General features: G+C 40.5%; 1 protein-coding gene across 3 annotated transcripts; it reads left to right on the top strand.

The window, feature by feature from the left end:
• The first annotated feature begins 355 nt into the window (after positions 1–355).
• Positions 356–15,578, top strand: LOC140744680 (uncharacterized). 3 transcript variants are annotated; one of them, XM_073076291.1, is made up of 9 exons: positions 356–552; positions 9,989–10,127; positions 10,691–10,832; positions 11,536–11,800; positions 11,880–12,131; positions 12,212–12,375; positions 12,676–13,007; positions 13,600–13,819; positions 14,046–15,578. In XM_073076291.1, the coding sequence occupies exons 2-9, from the start codon at positions 10,021–10,023 to the stop codon at positions 15,528–15,530; spliced, it is 2,967 nt and encodes a 988-aa protein (XP_072932392.1). In that variant the 5' UTR covers positions 356–552; positions 9,989–10,020; the 3' UTR covers positions 15,531–15,578. The 3 variants fall into 3 exon arrangements, with proteins under 3 accessions (XP_072932392.1, XP_072932391.1, XP_072932393.1); XM_073076290.1 differs by having other exon boundaries at positions 357–552; positions 10,000–10,127; XM_073076292.1 differs by lacking the exon at positions 356–552 and adding an exon at positions 632–753 and having other exon boundaries at positions 10,000–10,127.
• The last annotated feature ends 5,909 nt before the right edge of the window (positions 15,579–21,487 follow it).

The raw sequence follows: 21,487 nt of genomic DNA, 5'->3' as shown, positions 1-21,487 counted from the left end.
GCTATCACTTCTTTTATAAGTATTATTATTTAGTTACTTTTATATTACAAAATAAATTGAGTTCTTAGTTTAAAGTTTAAAATTATGCATCAGTTATATATTTTGTCAGGCATTGTTGTATGTTGCAATTAAAATTTGTAACCTTGAGTTTTCATTTTTATCTTCTATATAGGAATCTTCGAACTAAAGTTTACATCGAAAACCATATATTTTTCCCCAATCTTTAAACGGTGTCTAGCATGCGGAGCGCCATCTGGAGAGTTGACATGAACTGCTTAATGTGCGTCTGCGCATTACAAAATACGGCATCGTTCCGTCTCTCTCTCACTTGAGCTATCGCAGCGATAGTCTCGTGTACAAATTCATCGCAAAAACCAGTTTCGTTTGACCAATCCAATAATATACTCGACAGTCGTGACTCGGATGCCGATGACGTGTGTACTCGGAACTAACTTGCGATAAATGTGGAGTGTTGTGATTTACGCAGCCGAGCGACGATCAAAATCAGTGTTCCTATTGTTTAGCGCATGGGCTAGCAGGATAACATCACACGTAAGTGTGCATCTCAGGTGTAAAACTCACCTGGAACTCGAACATTGAATATTTTGCCCCACTACGTGTTGTTTCATTATGCTGGCTAGTAGCGTCTCTGACAAATCCGTGTTTATATAAATATTTAATACTGTGTGGTGGTTGACACGCGATACGCGAGGCGAGGAGGTCTGGGTCCGTAGAAAATCGCACAGCGTGAAGGTCCGATTAATTTATAGGTGCTCTTGCTTGAATGTTTTCAGTGACAATTTAAAAATCAGTTTGGTTCGATGCGATACCTAGTGGAAAGTCATGCAACGATGATTATGATGATGATTTTACAGTACATAGCAAACTACAAGAAACCTGAACCTTGAGCATCGACTGCCTGTAGTACTGTCGGTCTGTGGTCCACGGTCACGTATCCATACTCGTAACTTGTTTAATTTTAAAGTTAGAGATTATAATCATTTTTTAGTTAGATACACTATTGCTATAATAAAATACCATAATAATAATTCTCTACTTTCGTCGAAACCGCTTCGTACGAGTACCAATCAAAATTTACCATTTTTCCTTGTATATACAGGGTGAATTTTTAAAACGAGCCTTCAGGGCCAAATCCGAAACTATAAGGATTAGCGAAAAATGCTGAAAGGAATTACGAGGCCGATTTTGATAAAAACTAAAACTGCATCATTACTTTTTTAAAATATCTTTTTCTCTAGCCGGGAATCGAACGAGTTCATTTTGAAAAAAAATACACCCTCTATATTATTCCACCATCTGATAGTGTCGCTTATAAGGATCAAATTCTGGGAAGTAATGTTATGTGACAAATTAAAGGAAAAGGAAAATTTTGAAGTTAATACATATTTTTCCATACATTGCCATACTAATCCTTACGGATTATACATAACAAATGATTTATGTGTAATTCTTTAGAAACATACGTAAGTCATACCATTAAAGAATTTGTTGGTCAATCAACTAATTATTCGATGTTATAACCGTGACATACGGCTTAGTATGAGTAAGTTATAGTTTGGCAAGTAAATTACCGCCGTTTTTAGGATTTATTTCAATAAAAATAGATAAGTGATTAAATAGTAAATTGTTATTGTTTGTTTTTTATAACTACGTTTCAACAGTAAATATAATTTTCTATATCTCTTTGTTTAGTTATCACTCGGATTTGACTCGAAAAAGACATTCTCGCAAATTGTCAATTTTACTAATTGAAAGTTAAATCTATTATAATGGTCCTAAAAGTAACCTTAACTAAGTCGGACATAAAAATATAAATTCTTGAAGAACAAAACGTCCATTTCGAATGATTTGAAACATTGAGCCAAAAAATTGTTAATACGCGAAATGTTTAAATTGATGAATGGCGGGAACTTAACTGCCAAATTAATATAAAACAATATGTATTTTCTTAAAATTGAGGCTTTTCCTTTAGTTTGTCATTTATCATTACTTCCCAGATTTTGATCCTTATAAGCAACACTATCAGATAGTGGAATAATATAGAGGGTGTATTTTTTTTCAAAATGAACTCGTTCGATTCCCGGCTAGGGAAAAAGTTATTTTAAAAAAGTAATGATGCAGTTTTAGTTTTTATCAAAATTGGCCTCGTAATTCCTCTCAGCATTTTTCGCTAATCCTTATAGTTTCGGATTTGGCCCTGAAGGCCCGTTTTAAAAATTCACCCTGTATACCTACGACGAGTAAATTTATTTGGTGTGCAAATTGTGGGTGGGTAAATTTAACGCTTTCAATCTTATATGATTATAGATGCTCAATGTTCATTGTAACCAACCACTTAACAGTGGGGTTGGTTTATTTTTGATACGTGTTCATTATATTGTTATAATGTTTTAAATAACATTATATTATTATGAATAAATATTAGGAATCCAGGGGGCATTTGACCAACTGAGAATCTGTCCGGGCAAAGAGGGTATCCTCGAGACCCGAATTTATGTGCGCCCGGGGGTAAGACGTCCTATCTTAGCTAGTGGAATGTTCATTGTAAGTTTAATGGGAATTGGTTGGGCAGAGGGTAAGTTATCGTACATTTAGAGGTACGGTACAGGTACGGAGGCTCCCATGTACGAATTCGACTCAAATTTGGTATTCTTTTTTGTTTAATAAGTGACAAACAGTGAGTAACAGTTATGCCATTGACGTGGTATTGCACAATGCTTCAACTGTTTTAATTTAATTTGTAATTTGCTCAACCCTAGCTAGTAACAAATGCGCAATACTTCTTCCTTCTTTAAAAACATTTATTTAAGTTATTACCAAAATGTCATATTATGATTTATCTACTTATCATTTGATTAATCCGCATTTCAATGTTTCTTTACAATAAATATAGTTCAAAAAACTAAAAAACACGCTTTTAAGATAAAATCAACTAAAAAGCAGAAAATAATTTTCAACGTAGGAATCAATTAATGAACAGTAAATAGTATAAAAAACATTTTCTGCTTTTTAGTTGTTTTTATCATGAAAGCGTGTTTTTTAGTTTATAGAACTACTTATATTTATTTTATTATTTTTTAGTATTTGTTGTTATAGCGGCCAGCATTATGCATACTCTGAAAAAATCAAGTGTCTATCTACTACGATTAAAGAGATACAGCCCTGTGACACACGAAAAGACAGCAGGTGGTTCCGTTTTACCCTTTGGAGTACGGAATCCTAAAAAACATTCTACAAAAGGGCATTATAGATATGTTTCAGAACATTTGAGTTATGGGGACATAACATTATTATTAAACTAAAAATCGCGCTATGACAGTTATTGGAACTGAAAAGTAATATTTTTGCAATCTAGTAACTTTGCGTTGAACTTTCTCTAAGGTGCTCGAACAATCTCGCCACGAAAATCGTTAATCCTGAGGATGTTGATAAGGACAGTGGTACAAAATTATTAAAATCGTGTATTGTCATCGGATTTTGTCATAATTGTTCGAAATTTTGAATTAAACTGAACGTTCAAAGTGGATAGAAATCGGTTTGAAAGATTCCGTTACGTAGTTACATACATACCTACATAAATAAATACATACATACATACAACCCAAGTTAATAAAAGCGTGTTAAAAAGATGAGAGAATTCACATCTAGTGTAACAGCGTAAAATAAAATAAATTTTCACTTAATAAATTAGCATTCCATAGACATTTAGTCTACAATAGTTATATTTATTCTAAACATAAAAGTAGCATTATATAGAATATAGAGGGTGCAATCCACCTAATCGTATAAATTCTATTCCTATGAATTTTACCTGAAGTGCGACACATAGTTTAGCATCGCAATCGTTGTTGACTTTATTACCTAAAAGTACAATATTGATATTACATATTAACATGTAACAGAGAAACAAATTCTCTTCTATTCATATTAACATTATTGACATTATTCAACATATACGTATTGACATTATTTTTCAACGATGACATTTTTCTTTTTTCACAATTATACTAAGTATTATTGTTCCTTAATTGATTCCTATATTGAAAATTATTTTCTATTGTTTAGTTGATTTTATCATAAAAGCGTGTTTTATTTTTTATTTTTTTTCACTATTTTGATTGTATTATTTTATTTGTAAACCTTGGTATATATAGCTCTATATTATTTACTGTATAAATATTATCAATAAATACCGACATAGTTAATAAAATCAGTTTCCGTTGCACTCGGAAGGGACAAAGATTAATTTATAAGTAGTTAGGTACTTTCAATAGTTTTAATATCACATTAATTTTAATAATTTAATAGGTACTTGTGACGGCCGTCAGAGCTCAGAGGTTATTCAAGCAACTATACATAAGATATCTACATCAAACTTCCAAAACGCTAATGAACGAGAAAAAAATAATTTTATGTAACACAGAATATTGGTTAATTACTTTAAACATCCGTTCTTGGATAGTTAAAATATGTACATTTGAGCTAACTGATAGGTATTAGAATTTTTAGTTCTGCTTTTGTATATCGTTCGATATTGATGGCGCTCACTCGCCGCGGATGGAGCGTTATCAACTTATCCTACAGCTGCCACACATCCGGGTTTTCTGGAATCTCCTCCACTTGGAAAACCCGCGATGCGATTCAGCTGGGTTTTTTATTATACGATACAATGGGCATGATGACAAAATTTTAATTTTATAATGTAGTACATGTCTACTGATTCCAAAAATTGTATTATTTCGGCAATGTATTCAGTATTGACGAAAATAATAGCATTTTTAAAACAAACTTTGAATTAAGCGTGAAAATGTATGGCATGGCGCCTGCAGTATTTTATACTTTTATTTTATTAAAAATATAATAAATCATAAATTTATATTAGAACTGGGGTATTTTTGACAATCTTTTCAACATATTGTTTTTAATAAAATTAATTTATTCTTTAATTTTTTAATACTTAGTTTTGATAAAAAAAAACCGTGCAACGTTATGGCACAAAGTTATGGTGACTTTTTTTATTAAGTAACATAACACTTCATATAGAATTTTAAGAAATAGTTGATTGTTCTAGTTTGATGATTTAAAAGCTGACTTCCTTAATTACAAATATTTACAGCACAAATACTCTGAGTGTTTACGTGTCTATTTTATCTGTTTTATTTTTTCCAATCAATCAAAAGTTTTATCTGTTTTTGTTTTATTTTCTGGGTTACCGGGTACAAGAGAAGTTTCAAGGAAAACATAAGTTAAATAAAAATAATAACAACATAAGGTAGGTAGTCGCTAGTTCGCTCGACCGTAATCTTCGCTCTCTACATGCTCTCTACGTATAGGCTGACGTGAGGAGCGCTTCATGCGGTCTGCGGTAGAGGTTTGCACCGGAGAAAAATATTACCTCCGGTATTTTTTCACCGGTTCTTATAAATAACCGGAGATTCTCCGGAGATTTCACCACCAAATTTAATTTCAATAAAAGCAATTGTTTGGTTGTCATTTAACATATTTAATTAAAGGTAATCTCCAATTTTTAAAATCAACACACGAGCAGTAACACACGAAATCAATGTCAATTTTATGTATACAGAATAACTACAACAACCACTGATTTTGGTTCAAGAAGCAAATCATTTCCACGGCGTCAGCCTTTAATGAATTACGCCTGTCATTTATAATATACCCAGTAGCTGAAAAAACTCTCTCAGATCTAACTGAGGTCCCAGGAACAATAAGATATTTTTAGCGAGTTTATCTAATGGTTTCAAGTGCTTATTGAGATCCCAAAAATCTTTTATTACATTAGAATGTTCCCCAGCATATGCACTTTCTACATACATTTTCAATACATTTATTGCCGACGCTCCTGTGTGTTCGAGTCTTGGCACTTCTTTCTTTTTTAAAAAACTAAATAATTTTGGCAGCTTATCTCTATTACTTTGTTGGGAACATGCAGTCTCGTTTTCAGTAGAAGTAACATTGTTAGCATCAGCAGCATCACTCATTATTATCGTCCTCATCAAATTATTTAGTTCTGCTTTTACTGCTTCTTTTGCCGCTTGTTTGTTTTCCAAATGCCTAAAAGAGTCTCTAAACACTGGATGCAGAAACGTTGCAATTTTGCACACAGTTCTTTTTTCATATTCCAGCAAGCGATGAGACATATTATCTTTCAACTTTGAAAACAGTGCCAGTCCCACATCGCTCTTTATGTTTGGTCTTATTTCGGCTAGATTATGGTACAATCCATGAATTATTGGAATAATAAGTGAACTGGTGGGGTACTGATCGGCACTTATCATTTTCGTGGCTTGTTCAAAAATGTCAAGTAAAGCCACTACGTCTCTTAAAATATTTTCTTCTTCCAAATTTATTAACGCTGGAGCCTGCGGCAATCTTCTTTGAACAACGGCTAAGTAATCACTAAGTTCCAAAATCCTTTTGAACATATAATAATAACTGTTCCACCGCGTTGGGACTTCCTGGATGAGCTTTAAAGGTAATTTGTCAGGGTTTCGGTCTAGTTGTTCTCGTTTTAGAGCCTCGTGCCCCACATTTGACTTGTGGAAAAATTTTGCTATGTCCTTACATTTTTTTGTCAAATCTGCCAACTCAGGCAAATTTAATGACTGCTGAACGAGCAAATTCAGCATATGTGCAAAGCAAGGCATATGTCGCAGTTCCAGTAGACTGCACATTTTTATCATATTTGTTGCATTATCTGTGACAACTGAGACGACTTTTTCTTTTATGTTCCATTCAATAAGAATAGCGTTTAAGCGTTCTGCGAGATTATCGGCAGTGTGAGATTCTGGCACTGCAATTGTATTTAAAACGCAACTGCGAAGTATTCCATCATGACAAAAATGTGCAGTGACAGTTAAAAAAGCTTCCATATTTCTACTGGACCACATATCACAGGTTAAAGACACATGTTCTATGATCTGAAGTATATCTTTTAATTTTGCTGAAGCCAATTTGTAAAGTCGAGGCATTACATCATATCTGATTTTCCTTTTGTCTGGTATCTTATAATCCGAGCAAAGGGCTTCCACAAACATTTTGAACCCTGTATCTTCCAACATACAAAACGGTTGATAGTCTATTGCCAGCATTAAGGCAAGCTTTTCATCAATTATTCTACAGTTTATCTCCTCTGATCGTATTTTTTTAATTTGTAAAGTAGATTGTACCATGCTACGAGATCCACTCGGATGTGATATAGTATCCTTGCCGGGAGTGTGATTTTGGCTTTGTTCATTGGTTGGGGTTTGGTTTAAAGCTTGAGGATGCAGTCTTGACAAATGAGACATCATATTTGAAGTTCCGCCACCAGTCACGCTTAATGTTTTTAGACAAATTTTACATTTTACTTTTGTATTATCGACTATTTCAAAATGATCTTTACTTTTGGATTTAACTTTTGGCATCCTTAAAAAAAAACAATAACATCATTTAAAACAATACTTACGTACAGTATAATTTTATATTCATTCAAACACATCGAAGAAATTACTTTGAACTGAATATTAAACAAACCTGCTTATTTAATTGCAATTAATGCAAAACTCAACAAACGTTTGTACAACAATTCTTATTAAAACGACGTCCGACGACAAAATCAGAACTAGGCCGCTGTTCTGTTAGCGAGAATGAACAGATTTATCGGGAATTCCCCTTCTGAAAATGTTTCAACCACGGTCATACTAGGGCTGCCCAAAGTATATTGTCATCTATTCACATATCGCATCGTAACGGTATGGAATACGTTTCAATCGATATTGGAAACGCGATTATTTAACTCTTCTTCTTATATATACATATCATATCGTAAACAACGTTAATTATATTTGACGGCATTGCAAAGTTCAGAGATCTAAAGCGCAACGATATATCTCATCACCAACAACAATAACAACATATATTGACGGTGCATAGTCAATACATTTATGAAAATATTATGTATGTAAGAAAACACACTGATATGTTTGAAAGAAATAGTAACCACCATAACTTTAATACCAGAAATAGAAATAAATTAGTAATTCCTAAACGTAGATTATGTAAGGTGGCTAGATCTTTCGTGGGCAACTGTATTCGCTACTACAATAAAATACCCGACCACATTTTGAATCTCACAGAAAAAAAGTTTAAACATGTCGTTAAACTAACGCTATGTAAAAAAGCGTACTATAAAGTAAGTGATTATTTGACTGACAAAACGGTGTGGTCTGAATTAGCTCCAGCTCCACATGTACCATTACGTTAAGTGAACATTGTCAAAAACATTTTTTTTAAAAGATGTGTGTTATGGAGTTTCTTTCGCCGCTTCTTCTCCATAACGAAACACCTTGTGAAGTGGTGGTAGTTGCTTTGACATTCAAAAAGTGATCTGTAAAGAACCTATTTTGAATAAAAAATTTTGATTTGATTTGATTTGATTTGAATAAATACAATGTTAATAACAATTTTGTTATGTTGTATGTAATATAAATTTCGAAATTGTATAAGAAATGTTGTTAAAGTATTGTATAATATATGGATTGACAGTTATCATAAATAATAATCATAATTTAAACAAATAATAATAAATATAATAAGTAATATATATAAATTATTTCTAATTTATAAACATTATTATTAATTTTTCTAATTTATTGATAAATTTTGATACTATACATTAATGTGATATTTTATATGAATACGTTATATTGAAGGGTATCCTATAATGTATAAAATATTGATATACGTTATACTGTTGTATCGATGTTTCGTAATGTAATACGTAACTGACATCGCTACCAATACCATAGGCAATAGGTAATAGGCAATACCATAGGTAATAGGCAATGCTCAATGTTGCTATTTTGCATAGAAAACGTGCATGATGCATGACGTAACCGAACTTTGTAATGTACTCTTTTGTTTTAAATAAAATGATTATTTTTTTAGGTTCCTGTGTAAAATCATTACATTTTTTTCTCCGGTGATTACTAATTAAAAACCGGTGTTTACCGGTTTGGCCAATCTCCGGTTTTTCTCCGGTTATTTCGCTACCGGAGCAAAGCACTAGTCTGCGGCCGGCAGCTACTCTCCTTGCCTCTACACTAGCGCTATAATTATAACCTTTATAAGTAAAACCACTTTTTATGCTGTTCTGTTTTGGTCTGACTACGTAGTTATTATATAAATACTTACATAAGATTTTTACTTCGAACATATTTAGTACCTACTTACATTCTTATAATCTTGTTTGCGTCCCGAAGTTTATAATAATAATTAAATTTTCGAAGGTAAATCCCAGCTGCAATTATGATTATTATGTGATCAATGATAATCGACCGTGAGATGGTTTATTCAACGCATTAATTTTAGTGAATATATCATTATCAAAAAAATATTCCAAGAAAACCCATTACGAACCGGTTATATTTCTCAACCCAAGCGCTCATCTCACGAAGTCACAAGTCATTTTCTAATTAATATAAACTCCTTTTAATTGATCTTACAAACAAACTTCCTCCGCGTTTATTTCTCTAAGATCATGAAATAAATAAGTGTTAAGTTCCTTCAAGTGACATAATTATCAATTATTAACTGTTACTTGCATTTCGGTTATTTACCTCAATGCCGTTATTGTGCGTTACCGGTCGAACAACGTACATTTTGTATTGAAAGCACGCTACTCCGCCACGCAGGCCCAGTCCGGAAACGTTCATATTTTGCAGTACTTCAAAAAGTTATAATCCCCACAAAACCTAGTTCCTGAACTGTAAATGCTCAGTACCTACTTCCTTTCATTTATCAGCCTTTAATTTAGAAGTTCATGTTGTGAACCACTCGTGCTAGGTTGTGTTGTTAGCATCGCGGCTAATTACTAATGTCGTATTGAAACGGTCTTATCTTACCTTTTGTGTCCACATAATAAATGCATCGTTCCTCACCATACCTAACATACATAACATAATATCAGTCGTAACGCAGCGGTGACCGGCGCGAGGCGGGATGCCCGCGGCGCGCGCGCGAGCTGCGGCGGCGGCGCTGCCGGCGCTCGCCCTGCTGGTGGCCGCACTCGCCGGCCCTCTCGACACTAATGTTACTTATTACGACAAGTAAGTATAATATGTTATAATAATTCGTTTAGCTTAATTTAATAAATAATTAGTGCAATTAAACTATAAACTTTTTATAAATATTATTATAGTCGATGCTTACCTTTTATTATAATTATTATCTCTCTGCTATTTTTTCATTAATCAATGTTATTAAAAAAATTAACAATAATTATTTTGTGCTACAAAGACAGCCGTCCATGTTTGTCCCTTTATTTCGGTGTACCCTGAAAATCAGCGCCTTGGTTACACTACCATGGCATAGGCTGAGGGTAGTCCGTTTTACGGTTTATTATGTCGCAGCGCGGTACCCTCCTTATTTTTTAATATTGTAAGAACTCGTTTTTTTTTATGTTTATGTTTTGTTTTGATTCTTGTTTTTTTAGTCATGTGTGTGCTGCTATGTATTCCGTGAATAAAAATTTATTATTATGTTATACTATTTACATGCGTACCAAAGTACATAAACCGACATAAAATAAACTGTTTAACTGATATATATATATTTCATGAATATTTTTTCCAAAAACCGTCGCTAAATCATGGACACGTTGTTATTTCAGGGCAGACTTGTCGTGGCCCGGGCCGCCGCAGGGCTGCGCGCCGAGCGGCGCCGTCGCCCACCTGCAGTTGGAGTGCGCGCTGCCCGCCGGCAAGCTCACGCTCTCCACCGACCTCGCCACCTACCTCACCATCGCATGCGAGGTACGCCGCCCTCCACCTCCATCTTCATTATTGTAACTAATGCACCGGGTTCCTATCGTTTTGGTAGGTCCATCATACTAGCTTTGCATTGTGATGTGATAATCAACAATAAGGATATCTACCGAGCGACTGATCATGTCGTTGACAGGAATAACAAAATGACACAATCGTGAGGTGAGAAATCCAGTAAAATAAAGCAGTACCTCTGTCTGTGCTATGTACAAACCTTTATGGAACGTTAGAGAACGTTACACTAGAGAATTAGTATAAAAACCCGACTGTTTACAAATATACGTTATTATATTTTGTCTATGTTACTCCTACAATTTAGACTCATCCAACGAACCGAACGAAACGAATGGGATGCCATTATATTATGCCATATAATTAGAGCCGTTTGGGCTGCAGGGCATGCTGAAAATTAAACATATGTCGTATGTTTCAAAAAAGTAATTGTATTCTACAGTCGGATAAAAAATTGTAAAATAAAATAGACGGAAGACGTTACACAGTAGTTTTTAGAGATACAAGTAAAAATAATTAAACAATTTCGTTGCTGACCGCTGCTGTAAATTAGCATTACGATCCTGGAACTCTACAGGTGTCAAATACACAAATATTTGTACTTAAAAACTTAGTAGGAATCCTCGTCGTTGTCAATGAACGCTATTACTATTATTACATTTATTGTGCGCCGTTCCAGCCGGATGAGAGCGACCGAGCGGGGCGGTTCGATTGCGAGGAAGTGTACGAGCACGCGGCGGCGGCGCGTCAGGGCGCGCCGGACAAGGTGCTGCAGAGCTTCGCGGTGGTGAACTGCGAGCTGCCCGGCGCGCTGCGCTGCGCGCTGGCGCTGGCGGGCGCGCGCGACGCGCTCACCGTCGTGCTGCGCGACGTGCCCACGCCGCTGCGCCCCGCACACCTCGCCGGTCTCGAAGAGGTTAAGCACCTCCGTATCGTTAACGCGGGTGAGTCGATGGATCTTGCCTTATCGGTACGTATTAGATGTTAATGTGTAATATTATTTAATGAGACTCGACGATGCAGGTCCGAACGTGACGCGCGTGCCGTACGAAACGTTAGCCGTGCTGCCCAAGCTGACTCGGTTCTACCTGGGCGGTGGTGCTCTGCAGCTCGAGGAAGGCTGGAAGCCAGAGTTGTTGCATCTAGAGACGCTGGAGTTGACTCAGGGCAATCTCGCCACGATTCCCCCTCGAGCCTTTCTAGGATTACCGCAATTACGAAATCTTTCCTTGTGGCAAAATAAAATTGAAAAACTAAGCAACGACTCATTGGAAGGTATTTACAATCGAATTCTTGGATTTACTACACGCAGAGTTCTTAAGAATATTTAAATACCACTCTTGCCATGTTTATAGGTCTGCCTCTGTTGGAACGCCTGTCTTTAAATGGCAATCTGCTGAGCACGCTACCTCGTGGGTTGCTGCTTCCGACGCCACGTTTAAAACTACTAAATTTATACGGTAACGTCCTGTCAACGTTGTCGAGCGACCTGCTAAGTCACCTACAATTCTTAGAGGAGGTAAGCTAGTCATTTACGTACTCTCATACATTTCAGTTTATACGCATAGGGCTCGATTTCTGAATCGTGTGTTTTTTGTAGTTTTCGAACTGAATAGCAATAATAAATGCTTTGAACGTATTTCTTATAATATAGGAGTAGCAGACGACCATGTACTCCACCAGATGGTAAGTGATGTCCGCCCATGGACATCTGTAATCCACCCCAGAAATGGGTGTGGCGGTGGTGCTGCCGGAGTCGAACCACAAAGGTTTCTTTACCACCATCAAAATTCTAAAAAGAACACATTTCCATGGACAGGTATGGCTCGATAACAACAATAGGACGGAGCTCCGACTGGAGGGCGCGGTGTTCGCGGGGCTGGCGGCGCTGCGCTCGCTGAAGCTGGAGCGCTGCGGCGTGCGCGCGCTGCCGGCGGGGCTGCTGCGCGGCGCGCGCGCGCTGCGCTCGCTGTCGCTGCGCGGCAACCGCCTGCGCGCGCTGCCCGGCAACCTGCTGCGCGGCGCGCACGCGCTGCACACGCTCGACCTGGCCCGCAACCGCATCGCCCAGCTGCCCGACGACGTCTTCCTCGGCCTCTCGGCTCTCAGGAAACTGGACTTGTCCAATAATCTCATTGCGAATCTGAGCGAGTGAGTATTGACCGAAAAAAATGTGTAAATTCAATGTATGACTCTCAGAAACTTTAAGGTTTGAGGTTGAAACTATGCCTTACTTTATGACAATATTCAGTTTTAATTGGTTCGGCAGGCCCGGATCTAGGAGGGGGGAGGGCAAGCCGAGACCGATGCCCCGGGCGGCTAATTCAGGGGGCGGCCAATTTCACACTTTACAAACGAATGGACGACTCATCATTTAGTTAACTTTGACCTACACTACGCACGAACATTATTATTCGTGAGGCGCGTAGGCATAATTCAATAATAATAAATATAAGTGATCGGGGCGGCATTTTTCAGTCTTTGCCCCTCCTAAAACAATTTAAGACCCGAGACTTTGTGTAGGTATATACCTGTATACCTATCTACTGTTTTTGTAAATAAAAATGTTTTTAAAAGAATTACTACTTCAAGTAATTTCCGTTTTTATCTCTTATACAACGATTAAAGCTACAATAACATTTAAACTGGAGTTGTGAGCACAACTTCATTTGAGGCGTTTAGATAAAATGACGAGAGAATTGGTACTTACCCACAATTATATATCTAACCCTTTGTGACGCAGGAGTTTATTCAGCCGGGTGGACTTGGAGGATCTGTCGCTGTCATACAATAAGTTGACGATGGAGTCGGGGCTCAAGCACTTCTCGCCGCTGCGCTTGATGACCACGCTGCGTCGCCTGGCGCTGCGCGGCAACGCCGTGCGTACCATCATGGACGACTGGCGCCTCTTCATCAATCTGGACACTTTGGATCTTTCCTACAATTCCATCAACAAGCTGTCTGTAAGATTATCTGATTAACGTCGATACTATATTATAGAATACGAGCACAACCAACTAAAATCAAACACTTACGTCATATAGCTTTTTATCCAAGCGGTGGAATTCGTAATAATCCTAAAATCAAATTATATAAATCCTATTCATTCGTTTATTCCTAATCGATAAATTACAGTACATTAACATTACATTACATATATTAACAACAGACATTTTCATTTTGTTACAGGACGTAAACTTACAATTTTTGTCCGAGTCTGAGGTCGACTTGCGGCATAACAATATTTCGGTAGTGAGTTATTTCTCCGTGAAGTTGGAATCACTCCTCAGGTCGAAAGCGAAGTTTCTTCTCGACAACAATCCATTCGTTTGCGACTGCAAGATGTACAATTTCATCGGTTTACTCAGGAACCCGGAGTCAGCCGAGGGCTTCAAAATTGACCACGCACAATGTGCGGGCCCGCCGGCGCGAGTCGGTGAGTTGCTGGCTGACGTGCCGGTAGACGCACTACGATGCGGCTTCCAGGCACCCGATTGCCCTGCGGACTGCGATTGCGCGTACCACCCTGCGAGCAAGAGTGTCGAACTCGATTGCCCTACGCCGCCGCGTGCGGTGCCGCGCCCCGCCGACTTCGACGCTACCGGTGTACACCTGCGTCTACGCAGCGCCCTTAATAACTTAACTGCGGTCCCGGCGGGAGTCCGTTTAGTTAACCTCTCGCGGCTCGGGCTCACCGAGGCCCCCGCGGCTTCGGTCACACTCCACAACTTGACGGTCGACCTCAGTCATAATAAATTGTCGAATATACCGCTCGCTCTCTTGAATGCGAATTGTAACGTCCGGCTTACTGGAAATGAATTCGCTTGTGACTGTAAGCACAAGGACGACATCGCAGAGTTCAGGGGGCACTGGAGCCGCGTGGACGACCTCGCCACGTTGCAGTGTCGCAATGGAGGGCTCATGGTGGACGTACCCGTGGACCGGTTGTGCGTGATGCGCGACGCGATCGTGCTCGGCGTCTCCCTCGCGACCGCCGGTCTGTTGGTGGCCATGTTCGTCGTGCTCGCGTACAAGTATTCCACCGAGATCCGTCTCATCCTTCGCAAGTTCGAGTGGCTCGACTTCTTGTTCGCCGCGAAAGATATGGACGGATCGGAGAAGGCATACGACGCATTCGTGTCGTTCTCGCACCACGACGACGACTTCGTCCAAAACGTGCTCGTGCGGCGGCTCGAGAGCGGACGGCGGCCGTTGAGGCTGTGCCTGCACTATCGCGACTGGGAGATCGGTGGCATGATTCCGGAGCAGATCGACTACTCGGTGCGCGAGTCGCGGCGCACGATCGTCGTGTTGTCGAAAGCCTTCCTCGGGTCGATGTGGGGAAGAGAGGAGTTCCGCGCGGCGCACGGGTTGGAGCGCGTGATAGTGCTGCTGGTCGGCGACGCCCTGGAAGCCGCCACCCAGGATAAGGAATTACGCGCGTACCTCACCACGAACACGTACGTGCATGCCGACGACCCCCTCGTGTGGGACCGCATCCGTGACGCGGTGCGGCGCACCCGCCCGCGCCCGCGCCCCGCGCCAGGCGCCCCCGCCGCCCCCGCCGCCCCCGCCGCCCCCGCCACCCCCGCCGCCCCCGCGCCCGCCGACAAGCTGGCGCGGCCGGCGCTCGACGTTCAGCTGCGCGACGGCAAGCTCGTCAATAGATACTAAGCGAGATTCCAGTGCTGCTCAGTTTGTTACTTTCTGTTCATTTAATACGGGTGCTGCTGTTAGTGATGATAATAGAGAAACTTACTTCTTTGTAACCATCACCACTATTGTGAGCCGTAATCTCAGATAGCAATAAAAAATATAATAGGGTAAAATAAATTCCTCATAAACTGAAACTCTTTAGGCAACGACAATTACGCGAAATGAGAGTGAAATTTTGAGAAAGCTTCGCCTTTAGTGATTGTCACGGGATTAAAGTAAATAAAACATTTGTGTCAATGTCTAAAAACTAAACTTTTACAGGTAATGAAACTAAAAAGTAAGTAGTAATTTTTGCAACCTAGTAACTTTGCCATAAATTTTATCTCGATAATAAACCGGTTCGGTGGTGAACTTTGTAATCCTTTGTTCGTTCCTGGACTAATTACTTATGATTTAATCCGCACCACATCGCCGCAGGTCCCTCTACCTTGAACACGGTGTCGACACTTGTTAATCCTGATCCGGATAGGGATAACGGGACAAAATTATTAAAATCGTGTAGTGTCATCGGTTTTCGATTATAGTTAAAATTTTTGAATTAAAATCACCGTTCAAAGTGGATAAAAATTGAGTTCAAAAATTCCCTTAAGTAAATACATAAATACAGATACTAGATACGTATAGGTCAAGCGTAGCAAAAAGAGCGACGTATGTACGGAAGCGATCGACCAGATACCAGTACCGCGTAAGTTTTTTAACCTTACTTTGATCATCTTTATATAACTTCAAAAAACAAACAGCGCGTGTACATTTAGAACAAATTATACTTCTTTGTTTGTTATATGCAAACAGTTATACCTATTTATTGAGAACTAACTAACTTAATAGGTATTTCGCGTATCTCATCCAATCTTCAACAATCTTCAAACCAAAAGACATTTGCGCTTAAGATTGCTGCGGTTCTAGTTTCGTCATATTAGTCATATAAAGAATAATTCTGAAAATGGAGCAGCTGTCGCGCGACCCTATGCGTCTGTGACTACACTTGTATGTATGTTCCTGAAAAACATACGATGGATAGGTATAATGTGTTGAGTGTTGCTCTACGAGGAAGACGAAACATTCCAAAATACATATTTCAATTTAGCGACTGTGGAGGTTAATGATTTTAACAGTTTTATGCAAGTACGTAATACATGTATGCATGTCTCGTCCTTTGTGGTGGCGTGGCGTGGGCTCACGCCACTCGTGGCGGAAGTAGAATTCGTCGCCCTTACCTGGCGGAAATAAAACTGGTCGTCCGGACCTATGTCTTAAATGAAAATTGCATGCATGCATGGCAACAAGTGCATACAGGGACACACAAATGTTCTTGCACCTCCGCACGTCGCTCTTATTTAAAAAAAAATTACCGCCCCCTTGACATGCTGCCAGGGGATATAAACTTAGTTTCAACATTCTTACTTTAAATTATAATTTTATGGCCTGCCCTACAGTGAAGGTAGCCTGAGGGTCTCGTCTAAAGCTAAACTGTAGCCTACATATAATTACTTCTCCTTTCAGTTAATCATTTTTAAGCAGTCGGCTTATTAGTCTTGCAATAATTAATAGTTAAATTAAAAATGAGATTTATTTCATTTTATTTTAGAAATATCCACTGTAAATATTAAGAGTCTCTGAACATAATCTCCTATATTTACGTATTATATATAAAGTATTAATATAATTTTTACAATTGATCAAATGATATTTTTATATAACATTATTTTGCATTTATCTTTTTTTTAAATAAAGGAAATGTTAAATTATTGTCTTTGTTTATTTTTATTTTAAGACGTTTCAGTATATCGCAGAATCGCTTGAATTGGAAACTACAGAAATAAAGAATCAAAAATGCTTTAAGGAGCTGAAGGTCCAAGTTTTCATCATATGTCTTTTTTTTATATTTAACCTAACGATAAGGCAGACGGCCTACCTGATGGAAAGTACTATGGAGAGTTCTTTTACACCCCTCTTGAAGAGCCCCATGTCATAGTCCTGAGGGAATACCTCAGGCTGCGCTTGAAGCGATGCCGACTGAACCTCTGGAGTCGCCTTCTTCTTTGGCGCCTTTTTACCAGCCACCTTTGCTGCAGTCTTTGAGACCTGGCCTGGCTGGCTGAGTGTGTCTGCAAAATTGTCTGCAAAATTAAGTGTTGGCCTAATGACCCTGTCTGGGAAAATTTCTGCTCAAAAATCGGCCAGTTTACGTTCCATTATTGCAGAAAATTCTGGAGACTGACTACCTCCTGAGTTAGCGCTGCCATTTTAGCTTCTAAAGCGACAATTTGAGAGCGCAGTTCGCTGTTCTCCTTTTGCAACTTTGCTACATCTGAAGTTGCGGACCTTTGGGCGCTTGCACCGTACGTACAGCTTCATGTAGACTTGGTTGGTTGGTTGGTTGGTTGGTTGGTTGGTTGGTTGGTTGGTTGGTTGGTTGGTTGGTTGGTTGGTTGGTTGGTTGGTTGGTTGGTTGGTTGGTTGGTTGGTTGGTTGGTTGGTTGGTTGGTTGGTTGGTTGGTTGGTTGGTTGGTTGGTTGGTTGGTTGGTTGGTTGGTTGGTTGGTTGGTTGGTTGGTTGGTTGGTTGGTTGGTTGGTTGGTTGGTTGGTTGGTTGGTTGGTTGGTTGGTTGGTTGGTTGGTTGGTTGGTTGGTTGGTTGGTTGGTTGGTTGGTTGGTTGGTTGGTTGGTTGGTTGGTTGGTTGGTTGGTTGGTTGGTTGGTTGGTTGGTTGGTTGGTTGGTTGGTTGGTTGGTTGGTTGGTTGGTTGGTTGGTTGGTTGGTTGGTTGGTTGGTTGGTTGGTTGGTTGGTTGGTTGGTTGGTTGGTTGGTTGGTTGGTTGGTTGGTTGGTTGGTTGGTTGGTTGGTTGGTTGGTTGGTTGGTTGGTTGGTTGGTTGGTTGGTTGGTTGGTTGGTTGGTTGGTTGGTTGGTTGGTTGGTTGGTTGGTTGGTTGGTTGGTTGGTTGGTTGGTTGGTTGGTTGGTTGGTTGGTTGGTTGGTTGGTTGGTTGGTTGGTTGGTTGGTTGGTTGGTTGGTTGGTTGGTTGGTTGGTTGGTTGGTTGGTTGGTTGGTTGGTTGGTTGGTTGGTTGGTTGGTTGGTTGGTTGGTTGGTTGGTTGGTTGGTTGGTTGGTTGGTTGGTTGGTTGGTTGGTTGGTTGGTTGGTTGGTTGGTTGGTTGGTTGGTTGGTTGGTTGGTTGGTTGGTTGGTTGGTTGGTTGGTTGGTTGGTTGGTTGGTTGGTTGGTTGGTTGGTTGGTTGGTTGGTTGGTTGGTTGGTTGGTTGGTTGGTTGGTTGGTTGGTTGGTTGGTTGGTTGGTTGGTTGGTTGGTTGGTTGGTTGGTTGGTTGGTTGGTTGGTTGGTTGGTTGGTTGGTTGGTTGGTTGGTTGGTTGGTTGGTTGGTTGGTTGGTTGGTTGGTTGGTTGGTTGGTTGGTTGGTTGGTTGGTTGGTTGGTTGGTTGGTTGGTTGGTTGGTTGGTTGGTTGGTTGGTTGGTTGGTTGGTTGGTTGGTTGGTTGGTTGGTTGGTTGGTTGGTTGGTTGGTTGGTTGGTTGGTTGGTTGGTTGGTTGGTTGGTTGGTTGGTTGGTTGGTTGGTTGGTTGGTTGGTTGGTTGGTTGGTTGGTTGGTTGGTTGGTTGGTTGGTTGGTTGGTTGGTTGGTTGGTTGGTTGGTTGGTTGGTTGGTTGGTTGGTTGGTTGGTTGGTTGGTTGGTTGGTTGGTTGGTTGGTTGGTTGGTTGGTTGGTTGGTTGGTTGGTTGGTTGGTTGGTTGGTTGGTTGGTTGGTTGGTTGGTTGGTTGGTTGGTTGGTTGGTTGGTTGGTTGGTTGGTTGGTTGGTTGGTTGGTTGGTTGGTTGGTTGGTTGGTTGGTTGGTTGGTTGGTTGGTTGGTTGGTTGGTTGGTTGGTTGGTTGGTTGGTTGGTTGGTTGGTTGGTTGGTTGGTTGGTTGGTTGGTTGGTTGGTTGGTTGGTTGGTTGGTTGGTTGGTTGGTTGGTTGGTTGGTTGGTTGGTTGGTTGGTTGGTTGGTTGGTTGGTTGGTTGGTTGGTTGGTTGGTTGGTTGGTTGGTTGGTTGGTTGGTTGGTTGGTTGGTTGGTTGGTTGGTTGGTTGGTTGGTTGGTTGGTTGGTTGGTTGGTTGGTTGGTTGGTTGGTTGGTTGGTTGGTTGGTTGGTTGGTTGGTTGGTTGGTTGGTTGGTTGGTTGGTTGGTTGGTTGGTTGGTTGGTTGGTTGGTTGGTTGGTTGGTTGGTTGGTTGGTTGGTTGGTTGGTTGGTTGGTTGGTTGGTTGGTTGGTTGGTTGGTTGGTTGGTTGGTTGGTTGGTTGGTTGGTTGGTTGGTTGGTTGGTTGGTTGGTTGGTTGGTTGGTTGGTTGGTTGGTTGGTTGGTTGGTTGGTTGGTTGGTTGGTTGGTTGGTTGGTTGGTTGGTTGGTTGGTTGGTTGGTTGGTTGGTTGGTTGGTTGGTTGGTTGGTTGGTTGGTTGGTTGGTTGGTTGGTTGGTTGGTTGGTTGGTTGGTTGGTTGGTTGGTTGGTTGGTTGGTTGGTTGGTTGGTTGGTTGGTTGGTTGGTTGGTTGGTTGGTTGGTTGGTTGGTTGGTTGGTTGGTTGGTTGGTTGGTTGGTTGGTTGGTTGGTTGGTTGGTTGGTTGGTTGGTTGGTTGGTTGGTTGGTTGGTTGGTTGGTTGGTTGGTTGGTTGGTTGGTTGGTTGGTTGGTTGGTTGGTTGGTTGGTTGGTTGGTTGGTTGGTTGGTTGGTTGGTTGGTTGGTTGGTTGGTTGGTTGGTTGGTTGGTTGGTTGGTTGGTTGGTTGGTTGGTTGGTTGGTTGGTTGGTTGGTTGGTTGGTTGGTTGGTTGGTTGGTTGGTTGGTTGGTTGGTTGGTTGGTTGGTTGGTTGGTTGGTTGGTTGGTTGGTTGGTTGGTTGGTTGGTTGGTTGGTTGGTTGGTTGGTTGGTTGGTTGGTTGGTTGGTTGGTTGGTTGGTTGGTTGGTTGGTTGGTTGGTTGGTTGGTTGGTTGGTTGGTTGGTTGGTTGGTTGGTTGGTTGGTTGGTTGGTTGGTTGGTTGGTTGGTTGGTTGGTTGGTTGGTTGGTTGGTTGGTTGGTTGGTTGGTTGGTTGGTTGGTTGGTTGGTTGGTTGGTTGGTTGGTTGGTTGGTTGGTTGGTTGGTTGGTTGGTTGGTTGGTTGGTTGGTTGGTTGGTTGGTTGGTTGGTTGGTTGGTTGGTTGGTTGGTTGGTTGGTTGGTTGGTTGGTTGGTTGGTTGGTTGGTTGGTTGGTTGGTTGGTTGGTTGGTTGGTTGGTTGGTTGGTTGGTTGGTTGGTTGGTTGGTTGGTTGGTTGGTTGGTTGGTTGGTTGGTTGGTTGGTTGGTTGGTTGGTTGGTTGGTTGGTTGGTTGGTTGGTTGGTTGGTTGGTTGGTTGGTTGGTTGGTTGGTTGGTTGGTTGGTTGGTTGGTTGGTTGGTTGGTTGGTTGGTTGGTTGGTTGGTTGGTTGGTTGGTTGGTTGGTTGGTTGGTTGGTTGGTTGGTTGGTTGGTTGGTTGGTTGGTTGGTTGGTTGGTTGGTTGGTTGGTTGGTTGGTTGGTTGGTTGGTTGGTTGGTTGGTTGGTTGGTTGGTTGGTTGGTTGGTTGGTTGGTTGGTTGGTTGGTTGGTTGGTTGGTTGGTTGGTTGGTTGGTTGGTTGGTTGGTTGGTTGGTTGGTTGGTTGGTTGGTTGGTTGGTTGGTTGGTTGGTTGGTTGGTTGGTTGGTTGGTTGGTTGGTTGGTTGGTTGGTTGGTTGGTTGGTTGGTTGGTTGGTTGGTTGGTTGGTTGGTTGGTTGGTTGGTTGGTTGGTTGGTTGGTTGGTTGGTTGGTTGGTTGGTTGGTTGGTTGGTTGGTTGGTTGGTTGGTTGGTTGGTTGGTTGGTTGGTTGGTTGGTTGGTTGGTTGGTTGGTTGGTTGGTTGGTTGGTTGGTTGGTTGGTTG

Source organism: Epargyreus clarus, unplaced genomic scaffold (genome assembly GCF_041222505.1).
Source record: "Epargyreus clarus isolate Ecla_fem2 unplaced genomic scaffold, WU_Ecla_fem_2.2 ptg000009l, whole genome shotgun sequence".
In the NCBI taxonomy this organism is placed as follows: domain Eukaryota; kingdom Metazoa; phylum Arthropoda; class Insecta; order Lepidoptera; family Hesperiidae; genus Epargyreus; species Epargyreus clarus.
The sequence above is the reverse complement of the archived record's forward strand: the minus strand, read 5'-3'. Positions and strand labels throughout refer to the sequence as shown.

Bases quoted from the DNA above. Each gene is read 5' to 3' on its own strand.
- LOC140744680 (XM_073076291.1), top strand. From the start codon at position 10,021: ATGCCCGCGGCGCGCGCGCGAGCTGCGGCGGCGGCGCTGCCGGCGCTC. The intron at 12,132-12,211 runs GTATTTACAATC...CCATGTTTATAG, and splicing joins AAGCAACGACTCATTGGAAG to GTCTGCCTCTGTTGGAACGC. The intron at 13,008-13,599 runs GTGAGTATTGAC...TTTGTGACGCAG, and splicing joins CTCATTGCGAATCTGAGCGA to GAGTTTATTCAGCCGGGTGG.